The sequence below is a fragment of the Arachis ipaensis genome, chromosome B08 (genome assembly GCF_000816755.2).
Source record: "Arachis ipaensis cultivar K30076 chromosome B08, Araip1.1, whole genome shotgun sequence".
NCBI classification, from domain to species: Eukaryota; Viridiplantae; Streptophyta; class Magnoliopsida; order Fabales; family Fabaceae; genus Arachis; species Arachis ipaensis.
This window is the reverse complement of record NC_029792.2, coordinates 78,522,658-78,534,963: the sequence shown is the minus strand read 5'-3', so window position 1 is coordinate 78,534,963 and position 12,306 is coordinate 78,522,658. Positions and strand designations below refer to the sequence as shown.

The 12,306-nt window shown below is 41.3% G+C and overlaps 1 protein-coding gene across 1 annotated transcript; it reads left to right on the top strand.

Moving 5' to 3' along the window:
* On the top strand, positions 3,697–4,140 carry LOC107611155 (protein RNA-directed DNA methylation 3-like). Its single transcript, XM_016313111.1, has one exon. The coding sequence runs from the start codon at positions 3,697–3,699 to the stop codon at positions 4,138–4,140; it is 444 nt and encodes a 147-aa protein (XP_016168597.1).

Below are 12,306 nucleotides of genomic sequence, written 5' to 3'. Positions count from 1 at the left end.
CATAGATGGGTTCAATATCTATCTGTGTGAATGTTTGTACTTCAGTCTTCAATCTAATAATCCTCTGAGGCGGGTAAAATTTGGCAAGGAATTTGCTCACTAGATCTTCCCAATTGTTGATGCTATCTCTTGGAAATGATTTTAACCATTGAGTAGCTTTGTCTCTGAGGGAAAATGGAAATAACAGCAGCTTGTAAATGTCAGGATGTACACCATTGGTTTTGACAGTATCATAAATCCTCATAAAGGTGGATAAGTGTTGGTTTGAGTCTTCAAGTGGTCCTCCTCCGTAGGAGTAGTTGTTTTGAACCAAGGTGATGAGCTGTGGCTTTAGTTCAAAGTTGTTTGCGTTAACATTTGGGGTAAGAATGCTACTCCCACAATGTCTAGGATTTGTAAATGTATAGGAAGCCAAAACTCTTCTCTGTGGTGGATTGTTGTTGTTGTTTGCTAATCCTGATGGTGGATTTGTTGGGTTTGTTGAGTGTTCCTCCATATCTTGGAATTCTTCTTCTGAATCCTTTTCTCCAATAATGCCTTTCCCTCTTTCTACTATTCTCAGCCTCCGAAGGGTTCTTTCGTCTTGTTCACAAAAAGTGGGTATAGCTCCCCTTGTTCCTGACATATAACTAAAACATAAAAATCACACAAAACCATACAATTAAGCTCAAAACTCACAGGCTGTGTATTTTCTAGCACAAAAATCATATATCAGTTATACATGTCATGCAAGTAAAAATTAAGAGTTTCCATTATTCTCAATGTAAAATTTTTTGGGTGGCTTTAAAGTTTTAGTGTTTCCCCTTGAAGAAATGTTGTTAACTAACTAACATGTAATGCTATATATACAAGGTGTGTGGATTGTTTTGATTACGTTAAAGTCTCTGGTTTACTTCCTTTTTATTTTCAATTTAAATCAAACTATCATATGCTAAAAGGGTAAACTATACTAATTAATCCACATATTCTATAACTAATAAGTTTAGAATTGCAACTAAACTAAATGGCTAAAATATAAACTAAAGTGCAAAATGCGGAAATAGAGTAAAAATATAGCAAAAGAACAGTGTGCAAGTACTGAAAAATAAAAACAAAGATAAAAATATAGAAAAATAAACAAAATAAGATAAAAAAAGTCTGTAGTGGTTCACCAAAAAGAAATACGCCAAGGATGGCGACCTCCCCACACTTAAAATAAAGCATCGTCCTCGATGCTCACTCAAGCTGGGTGTGAAGGAGTGTCATCACTGGAAGGATGGGTTGCTGGAGTCTTGGTGGTGGCCTGAGGATCTGCAGACTGGATAAGGGTAGGAGGATCTGTCTGCTGCAGTGGAGGCTCTGACTAGATAGGAATCTCTGCATCTGTGGCCTGTATCTCGTGTGGCTCCTCCTACTGTGGCGCAGCTTGCTCTGAGCCTGCCTGCTCGGCCTCTCTCTGTGGATGGGTCTCCTCCTCATGCTCCTCTGCCTCCTCCTCAGATGGCTCTGATGGTGTGTCAGGCTCGGAGGGGAAGTCGCTGCCAGATCGGATCATCATCTTGAGGTGCTCATAGCGTCGCTTGTTGCGATGCTCAGATCTCTCATATCGCCGCTTGTTGCGGCGCTCCATCTGGTCCAGCTGCTAGAATAAGCGGTGCACGAGGTGGTAAACGGGCTCTGAGGCAGGTGGAAGTGCAGTGGGTGGGGCTGGTGCAGCAGTAGAAGAAGAAGAGGCAGCTGAAGGCGTGGCTATCTCATCAAAAGCAGTAAGGAATGGAGGTCTGTAGCCTAAAGCCAGAAACTTCTTGCTGTGAGGAATGATCTTCTTACAGTCTGCAGCAGTCGGCTTCGCATCAGCCAGCTCCCAAGGCACGTCAGCTCGATGGCCTAGCTGGGTGATCATATATGGGAACGGGAGGGTGCCTCTGGCATGGACCCTGGCCATAAAGTGCCGGATGAATCGTGGGAGGTACAAGTCCTTACCCTCCAGCACACACCAGAGAAAGGTGATCATAGTAGCAGGCAGCTCTGTCTCATGAGTGCTCGGCATAACAAAGTTTCTCAGGATCTGGTGCCAGAGCCGAGCCTCATCAGTCAGATACATAAGCTTGATTCCTTTAGGCATTGTTGCGTTCTTTCCCATAACCCAGGGGACAGTAGGGTCAAGGGCTATCCTTTGCTTGATAGCATCCCAGTCAAATCTCAGAAAACGCATGTCCTCTTTAGCCTTTTGGTAACCGTCAGGCTGATCTGACTTAGGCTGAAGTTACAAAATATCCTCAATGGCCTCTTCAGTGACCAGTATCTGTTTCCCTCTGAGGTGCACTGCATCTAGGGAAGTCTTGAAATAGTTACAGTAAAATTCTCTTACCTAGGAAGCATTGACCACTGTCAGGTTTCTCTCCAAGAAGAACCAGCCTCGCTGTTTGATCTGATCGGAGGTGTACTGCTATAGTTTGTCTGGAATTTTCAGATTTCTCTCCAGGTACAGGTTCCTAGAGGAGGCAAACACCAGATACTTTAGCTCACAGTATCGGTTTGCAAATTTAATGGGATCATTGGCAGGGAGGAGCTGGTCAGCCTTCTCCTGTGGGGTAAAGTGCTTTTCCCACTAGGAGTCATCATGCATAATCTCGAGGATAGACATAGAGGATTCACCTCTTTTACTTTTACCAGTTGTGGCCTTGCCTTTTCCCTTACACTGAGGGTCAGCTATCCTGAAAAACAGAAATCTAAGATATAATAAAAACAGGAAAACAAGTAGGCAAAGAACAAGATAAGCAAATAGTGGCAAAGGAGCAGTGGAATTATGAAATGAGTTGAATAATTGTGCATTTTGGATTGTGTCGGAGTTAAAAAGCTGAGATGAGAAATTACAATCCAAAATATGTTATAAGTAGAATACCTGTTAATTAGGAAAAATAATAAACATGCCATGAGTGAAAAGGTTGAAGGAGTTAGGTAGAAAGCAAGGAGAAGTTAGAAAGTTAAATGTGGTTAAAAGTGAAAAAGTGGAAAGCAGTGAGTTAGGAGGAAAGAAAGTTAAAGTAGGTGGCATTGAGAATTGTTTCCTAAGTAACAAGAAATACACAAAGTGAAAGACTAGTAAACTCATATTCAAAAATATCAGGTTAGTGATGATGATTCATAAAGATATAAAAAATAGCAAAAAATTAAAATCAAATCATCAAAAGTGCAATTTATTAACCAGGAAATCGAAAGGAATAAGAATGCTGGCCCGTGCATTCATGAAGTGGTTTGGGAAAAGCTAAGAAATACCAAATTCAAATTGCCAAAACCAAAACATGAATGAAAGTCAAAACAAGTTACAGAAAATTGGGCAGCATACCGGCTAAAATTGGATTTTCCCGAGTAATAAACAGCATGTAAAATAGTTCATATAAATTAAAATAAAGCTGCAATTACATAAACGGAATATGAACATGAAAAAGCAGTGTAAAAAGCAGCATGAAATAGTAAAGAATAGCATATCACAGCAACATCAGAATTGCGAAATTGATAAAACAAGAAGCACGAACAGCGCAATTATCAGGCCTAAATCAACTAACCACATCCTAGCAACCTAACCACCTAGAATCCACTACAAACATGCATTTCTAACTAGCCTACTTTGAAACATAAATTGAAAAATATTGAACTAACTACGAATGAAAGAAAAGCGGCGTTCGGCGGAACCTGGTGGTTAGAGGCACAAGTATGGAACTAAGAGAGGTGGTGGGAGTGGGGTGGTGTTGGCGGTGGTGCAGCGGTGACATAGGGTGGTGCGGCGGCGATCCTTGGTGGAGGCAGAGAGGGTTTGGTGTTGCTGGGTTAAGGTTGGGGTACAGGGAGGGGAAGGGGGGTTCGAGGGTTGTGGGGCAGAGGGTGGTTGTGATGGTGGGAGGTGGTGCTGGGGGCGGGTGCTGGTGGTTCGCGATAGGGGGCAGTGGCGGAAGGAAAGAAGAGAGGGAAAAGGAGGGGAGAAGGAAGAAGGAGTGGGGTGGGCGCCACGGTTGGTCTGGGTGGTTGGCACTGGGGCGACGGTTAGGGGTGGTTGGCGGTGGTGATGGGTGCAGAGGAAGGAGGGAGAGAGAGGAGATGGGGTTAGGGAAGGAGAATGGGGACGCAGGAGGGGATAGGGTTTCGCGTCATTGGGGTTAGTAAATTTGAATCCACGCGAACGCGTGGGGCAAGCGATCGCGTGGCTAGGCTGGAATGGGGTTGACGCGATCGCGTGAGTGACACGATCGCATGGAATGGGTAAAAGGATGAATGACGCGGTCACGTGAGGCACGCGACCGCGTCACTGGAAATTGTGCTAAACGCACAATTCCAGCGTCGTTTCGGCGTAACTCTCTGTCTCCATTGGGGTGTTGTGAAATCCACACGACGCGGACCCGTTGCTCACGCCTTCGCGTGGGATGGGTATTTTGCAAATGACGCGTTCGCGTGATTGACGCGAACGCGTGAGCTGTGTTGTGCTAAATGCACACCAGCCGCACAATTCCGGCCCAGATTTCTGGGCGTTGGATTTTTACGCCGATTTCTAGATCACGCGTTCGCGTGATTGATGCGGACGCGTGGGAGGTGGTTTTCGCAACTGACGCGAACGCGTTGGCAGTGCGGTCGCGTCGCATGCCTTCCTTTTTTTTATATATATGCAGGTATGCAATTATGTAGTATGTAATGCTAATGCAAATGCTATGAATAACATCCAGGTTCAATAAAAATAATATAACATAAAATCAAATAGTACGAAATAAAAATTGAAAAAAAAATGACCATACCATGGTGTGTTGTCTCCCACCTAGCACTTTTAGTTAAAGTCCTTAAGTTGGACATTGGATGAGCTTCCTGTTATGGTGGCTTATGCTTAAATTCATCCAGAAATCTCCACCAGTGTTTCGAATGCCAACAGGCTCCGGGGTCCCAAACTAGGCATGTGAAGCTTTTAAGCAGCTTCAAACAGGTTCTCAGTCTCCTGGGGTGATGAATGTCAGAATAGATTCCAGGATCCCAAACTTTGCTTTTAAATCCACCTTTGTCTTAATCTATATTCTTCGATCCAGGCGGTTTAGAAATTGTATTCTCACTAAGATGACCAAACGTCTTCCGAGACCCATTCAATTGAACTTGATACCAATCCTTGCACTTCGAATTGAAGCGTGGAACCTTATTGAAACTTACACACCAGCTCTGAGTACAAGCCATTTTCCTCTTACTCTTAAAGCTGCAGAGAGCTCTAAGCTGGCCATCTATTTCAAGCAAACCATATTCAAGTAGAAAAGTAAAGATAAAGGTTAAGGATTGTACCCACTTGAAGCTTGTATTTGGTGGTAATGGCCTTGGGATAGGTGTTTCCAGTGGTTCTGTAAGTTCTACTCCCTTGTAATCTTCTGTGAATTCCTCCACTTCTTTGTAAAATTCTTCAGCTGTAACTGCGTCCTGATCAAAGTCTTCTATGTCTTCCTCATCACTTAAGTCATACGTTGGAAGTTGAGAGAAATCTACCTCAACGTCATCTTCGTATTTACTTGGGTAAGGTTCTTTAGGCTTAAAGAATTCAGTTGCGGATGTGAGTTCGTGACTAGGAGAGCTTGATTCAAGATTGTCACTGCCCATGGAATCAACTTCTTGGTCTGTTCCGTCCAATTTTTCACAAAGCATATGCTGTGGAGGCTGTGCACTGTCCTCCTTGGCATCAATTTCGGACTTCTCAGCGGAATCCTTTACGGTTCTTGATTCCCATGGAGGTTCAGCATCTCCTAAATCTTCAACCACTTCCTCCTCTACAACTATCATGGCTTCCTCTACTCGTTCCAGTACAAAGCCATGCTCTGTTCTGTCCGCTGGAGTTTCTAGTATCTTCTTCATGCTACGTTCTTCATTAGATTGTCCACATGGAGTTATGGGAGTTCCTTGAATGTCCGGACGTCTAGAAGATAATTGACTTATTGGTTGCTCCAGTTGATGAAGGGTCGCATGAAGTTGATCTACTATTTCTTTGAGGCGAGCCTATGATTCTGGAGGTGATGGATATGGACATGGTTCGTAGGGGAGTGGTGGTTTTTGGGAGTAATTGGATTGGAATTGGGGTAAATAAGGGTCATATAGTGGCGAATGGTGAAAAGGAGCTTGTGAGTGTGGTGGTTCGAACCTATGTTGAGAGGATGGTCTGTAAGCACAGGGTGGGGTTTGTTGGTAACTACTAGGAGGTCCACCATATCTATCTGCTTGGTATGCATTGTAGAATGGTCTTTGTCCATGATATCTTGGAAGGTGTTGTTGCCTAAAGGGGTGATCAAATCCTATTGGCTCCATCCATGATATCTTGATGTATATTCCTGTTATAGCTTTCACTCCTTTCAACAATATTAGAATCAAACTCAAAGCGAGAGGGTTGAGAATTCATAGTAGCTAATAAAAATAAAAAGGAAAAAACAAAAACAAATAAACAAATAAAAGAAAAATAATTACAATAACCAATAATAAGGCACACGTTTGCAATTCCCCGGCAACGGCGCCATTTTGAAGAGAGAACTTTTGCGTAATCTAGAATTCAGAATAAATTCCCGTTGCAAGTATAACTTCTAAACCAACAAAAGTCCTTTCTTACAAACGTTTTGGTTGTCACAAGTAACAAACCCCTTTAAAATTGATAACCGGAGTATTTAAACTTCGGGTCGTCTTCTCAAGGAACTGCAGGGAAGTGTTGTTATTATTGGTTATGAGTTTTGTAAATTAGGGGTTTTGAAAGGTAAAGAACAAGTAATTTAAATGACAAATAAAATAAATAAATAACTTTAAAATAAATTCTTGGCAAGGTATGAAAATTCGGAAGTCCTATCCTAGTTATCCTTATCAATGGTGATGAGAATTATATTTTGCTCTCCACTAAGTCAACCTCTAACTATGAAGATAAGTCAAGTGGACAAATCAATTTAACACCTAAAGTCCTAGTTAACTCCTAGGGTTGTAGGAATTTAAATCAATTAGCAAAGATAACAATTATCCATCACGATGAGTTTGACAACTCAAGAGTTACTAATTAATCAACCAAAGCAAAAAGGGAAAAATCTAAATTATTTATATAAATAAAGGAAAGCAATCATAATTCTGAAATACCTCAAATTATATTAAATAGAAAATCAATCTAAACATAAAGAGTTCATAAGCTAAATTGAGAAAATAAGTAATTAAATGAGAGCATTAAAGTATCTGAAAGTAAAAGAGAATTATAAGGTAAAAGAAATATTGAACCTAATGAAGAGTTGAAGTTCTAAATTGAAATAATAAGAAATCCTAATCCTAAAACCTAAGAGATAGGAGAGAACCTCTCTCTAAAAACTACATCTAATTCATGAAAAGTGAATAATTGGAGACATTCCAATGAATGGATGCATTCCCCCACTTTATAACCTCTAATCTGTGCTTTCTGGACTTGGATCTAGGCCAAAAAGGGTTTCAGAAATCGCTGGGAGCGTTTTCTGTAATTTCTGGTGCGTGGCATCTATCACGCGTCTGCGTGGGTCACGCGATCGCGTCATCTGGAGTTTTCCTTATCACGCGTTCGCTTCGGTCATGCATCCGCGTCATTTGTGTTCTGCTTAAGGCGCACGTCCGCGTTAGTCACGCGTTCGCGTCGCTGCCTTTTCGCGCTAGGCATGCGGCCGCATCGTCTATGGGTTCGCATCGCTGCCAGTTTCTTCAAAAACTCCATTTTGTGCTTTCCTTCCATTTTTGTAAGTTTCCTTTCCATCCTTTAAGTCATTTCTGCCTTAGGAGATCTGAAACTACTCAACACCCAAATCACGGCATCGAATGCTGATAAAGGGTAATTAAAATAATTATTTTTAAAGCATAGGAAACATGTTTTTCACATATATCACATAATAAGGAAGGGAAAGTAAAACCATGCAATTTACATGAATAAGTGGGTGAAGGGTTGAATAAATCACTTAAATTGAGTACAATATATATCATAAGATATGGGTTTATCACAGGCCTTCTTCTTCTCCAGGAAACACATATTTGAGGTGAGGGGGAAGAGGCTTCAACTCCTGTCTTGGCTTCTCCTTCTCCTTATCTTTAATGGAGATTTCTACCACTTCCTCTTTTTGTTCCTCCTCCACTTCTTCTTCATGTTGCTCTTGTTGTGGCTAGAAATGGGCTTCCCAAGATGATTGAATTGTTCCCTTCCTCTTCTGTATCCAAAATCACAAAATCTGCATGGAAGATAAACTTCCCCACCTTTACTAAGAGATTTTCCACAATTCCATTGGGTGTCTTGATTGATCTATCAGGCATTACCAACGACATCATGGTGGGTTTTAGTTCTTCTATTGCAAGCTTCCTCATCTTGGAGAGGGGCATTAAGTTGATACTAGCACCAAGGTCACAGAAAGCTTTATCTAAGGTCATCTTGCCTATGGTACATGAAACTACGAAACTCCCTGGATCTTTGAGCTTTGGTGGGATACCCCCTTAAATCACGGCACTACGTTCTTCAGTGAGAAGCACTGTTTCTTTCCCTTGCCAACTCCTCTTCTTGTTAATAAGCTCTTTCAGAAATTTGGCATACAGAGGTATCTGCTCTAGTGCCTCAGACAAAGGAATGTTTATCTCCAACTTCTTGAAAGTCTCAAGGAACTTATGAAAGTGTTGATCCTTTGCTTCTTTGTTGAATCTTTGGGGATATGGCAGTGGAGGTGTAAAGCTCTTCTCTGCTTGCTGCTGTCCTTGGGTTTGTTCCTCCTTTTCTCCCCTTGAATTGTGTGGCTGGTTGTCCTTCTCTTTGAGCTTCTCTGGGACATTTTTGCTTATTGTCATGTCCCTGTTGCTAGCTTCTTCTTTTTCTGTTGGCTCTTTGTTGCTTTCCTTAAGCTTCTTGGTTGCTTCTTTGTTGTCTACCAATGTCTTTCCACTCCTCAGCTGTATAGCTTTTCACTCTTCTTTTGGATTAGGAATGGTGTCGCTTGGTAATGAGCTTGATGGCTTTTCAACTGTAATTTGCTTGGAAAGCTGTCCAATCTGCCTCTCCATATTCTTCACGGAAGCTTCCTGGTTCTTTGTTGTCATTTCTTGGTGCTTCATCATTTTCTCCATTAAGAGCTCCAAATTGGTAATCCTCTAAGAGTCTTGTGAGATTGGTTGGTTGTGAGATGTTGAGGGTTGATGGTAAGTGTTTTGATTGGTGGCTTGGTTATTGGATGGATGATGGTTAGAGTTGGGGTAAGTGTTTTGTGGTTTTCTGTATGTATTTTGGTTATTATTCTGCTGGTTGTTATGGTTTGTGTTTTTCCAACTGTTTTGGGTTGAATTCCTTTGCCATGGCTGTTGAGTCTGAGGGTGATTATCTTCCCATTTGAGGTTGGGGTGATTCTTCCAGGAGGGGTTGTAAGTGTAACCATAAACCTCATTCTGTCCAGAGCATTGATTGTGCATGTAATTCACTTGTTCTTGCTGTTGATCTTCACAAGCTTCTTCACCTTGCCCCCATGTGGTTGATGGCTGGCTTGTATTTACTGCTGCAAATTGGAGGATATCAATCCTCTTGGCCATTTGGTCAAATTGTTCTTGAATTTGCTACTGCATCATTTTATTTTGAGCTAGGATTGAGTCTACTCCTTCCAACTCCATCACTCCCTTCCTTTGTGATGGTTGGCGTTGCCTTTGGTGAGCAAAGAAATATTGGTTGTTAGCCACCATATCAATGAGATTTTGGGCCTCCTCTGCAGTCGTCATCAATTGTAAAGAGCCCTCTGCTGAGTGATCCAGAGCCTCCTGAGATTTCAATGTCAAGCCTTCATTAAAATTCTGCAATATGTCCCATTCATTGAACATTTCAGGAGGGCACTTCTTGATTAGAGCCTTGTATCTCTCCCATGCCTCATAGATGGATTCAGTATCCATCTGTGTGAATGTTTGTACTTCAGTCTTCAATCTAATAATCCTCTGAGGCGGGTAAAATTTGGCAAGGAATTTGCTCACTAGATCTTCCCAATTGTTGATGCTATCTCTTGGAAACAATTCCAACCATTGAGTAGCTTTGTCTCTGAGGGAAAATGGAAATAACAGTAGCTTGTAGATATCAGGATGTACACCATTGGTTTTGACAGTATCACAAATCCTCAGAAAGGTGGATAAGTGTTGGTTTGGGTCTTCAAGTGGTCCTCCTCCATAGGAGCAGTTGTTTTGAACCAAGGTGATGAGCTGTGGCTTCAGTTCAAAGTTGTTTGCATTAACATTTGGGGTAAGAATGCTACTCCCACAATTTCTAGGATTTGCAAATGCATAGGAAGCCAAAACTCCTGTCTGTGGTGGATTGTTGTTGTTGTTTGCTGCTCCTGCTGGTGGATTTGTTGGGTTTGTTGAGTGTTCCTCCATATCTTGGAATTCTTCTTCTGAATCCTCTTCTCCATCAATGCCTTTCCCTCTTTCTGCTCTTCTCAACCTCCGAAGGGTTCTTTCGTCTTGTTCACAAAAAGTGGGTATAGCTCCCCTAGTTCCTGACATACAACCAAAACATAAAAATCACACAAAACTAGAAAAACCAGGAAAACTCCAGTCTATTGCTAAAGTGAGGTTTTAGTTAGCTTAAGCAAAAATTCAAACAGTTAGTGTGTTAGTCAAAAATTAAAGAAACAGAAAAGAAAAAGTGCTTGACCTAGATTACCACCTCACTTAATCATTGTCAATCTAATCAATCCCCGGCAATGGCGCCAAAAACTTGATGTGTGGAAAACGATCCAACACAAAACTCACCGGCAAGTGTACCGGGTCGCATCAAGTAATAATAACTCACGTGAGTGAGGTCGATGCCATAGGGATTGAAGGATTGAGCAATTTTAGTTTAGTGGTTGATTTAGTCAAACAAACAAGAGTTGATTTGAGTGATTTGTAATTGACAGAAGCTAAATTGCATGAATTGTAAAGGGAGAGGGGTAATTGACAAGAAATTAAAGTGCAGAAGAATTAAAAGAGCTGAAGCTTAAAGTGCAAGTAAAGTAAATTGCAGAAACTTAAATTGCAAGAAATGTAAATAACCAAAACTTAAAATTCAAGAAATGTAAATGGCTTGAATAATAAAAGGATTTGGGGACTGGGAATGCAGAAATTAAACAATCAGAAGTAAATTACAACAAGCAGACGAGTAGAAGATGAATTGAATTGAAGTAGATCTCAAACAGAAAAGCAAATTAGCTTGAAGAAGCATTCAGCAGATGAACTAAAATGAAAATGCAGATCTCAGGAATCAAGAGACTAGAAATCCAAGTCTAGATCTCGCTGCCTTCCTTGATCCAACTCAAAGAACAATTGCAAAGAAATTAAAGATCAAAATAGTAAAGAAACTTGAATTCAGATCACCAAATCTTGAATTATGCAGAGAAAGGAATAAAGAGATCTTAAGAGGAGAGTGAGACAGAATTTCCTCAGTACTTCACACTTAAGACTCAAACAAAGCTTTTCAGAAAACAAAACAAGAAAACCCAGAGAAAGAGAACTCAATTCTCCTTTCCAATTTCTCCAAGATCCATAATCAAAGTAAAAACTCTCAAAATTACAAATGAAAATTCTAAAAGAAGAAAAAGGTCCTTTCTAAATCAAACTAGCTTCTATTTATACACTTCCTTCTAATGATCATTAAGCCTTGAATTTGGGCCATTTGCTTTGATGAAATTGGGTTGAAGATAGCCTTTGTTGATTGCTCTTGGTCTTGAGAAGAAATCCGTTTGCACTATGGACTTTGGAATTATTCACGTTTGAGTCAAAGTTTGAGGCAAACGTTAACTCAAACGTCTTCATGTAATGGCATCATGTAGAACGCTTGTTGCTGTCACTCACGTTTGAGGTCAAACGTGAGCTCAAACATGATCCTCCCCAAGGTAATTTTCAGCCAACGTTTGACCTTACGTTTGAGGCAAACGTTGGCGCAAACGTGGCTTCTCTCCAGGGCACTCCTTAAGCCAACGTTTGACCTCACGTTTGAGGCAAACGTTGGCGCAAACGTTAGCTCCTCCCAGGGTTCTTCTTAAGACAACGTTTGACCTCACGTTTGAGGCAAACATTGGCGCAAATGTTAGCTCCTCCCAGGGTTCTTCTTAAGCCAACATTTGACCTCACGTTTGAGGCAAACGTTGGCGTAAACGTGAGCTTCCTCCAGGGTGGCTTTGCTGTTATCCACGTTTGAGTTCACGTTTGAGGCAAACGTAAACTCAAATGTGATCTTCTCAATGCTTCCTTCATTTCCATTCTTGCCATCCCCTTTCTTCAACCTTCCTCCAAGCCTTTTGGTCACCTATCATCAATCAACAAATGCATCAAAGC

Excerpts from the sequence above, each read along its gene's own strand:
- LOC107611155 (XM_016313111.1), top strand. The coding sequence starts at position 3,697 with ATGGAACTAAGAGAGGTGGTGGGAGTGGGGTGGTGTTGGCGGTGGTGC.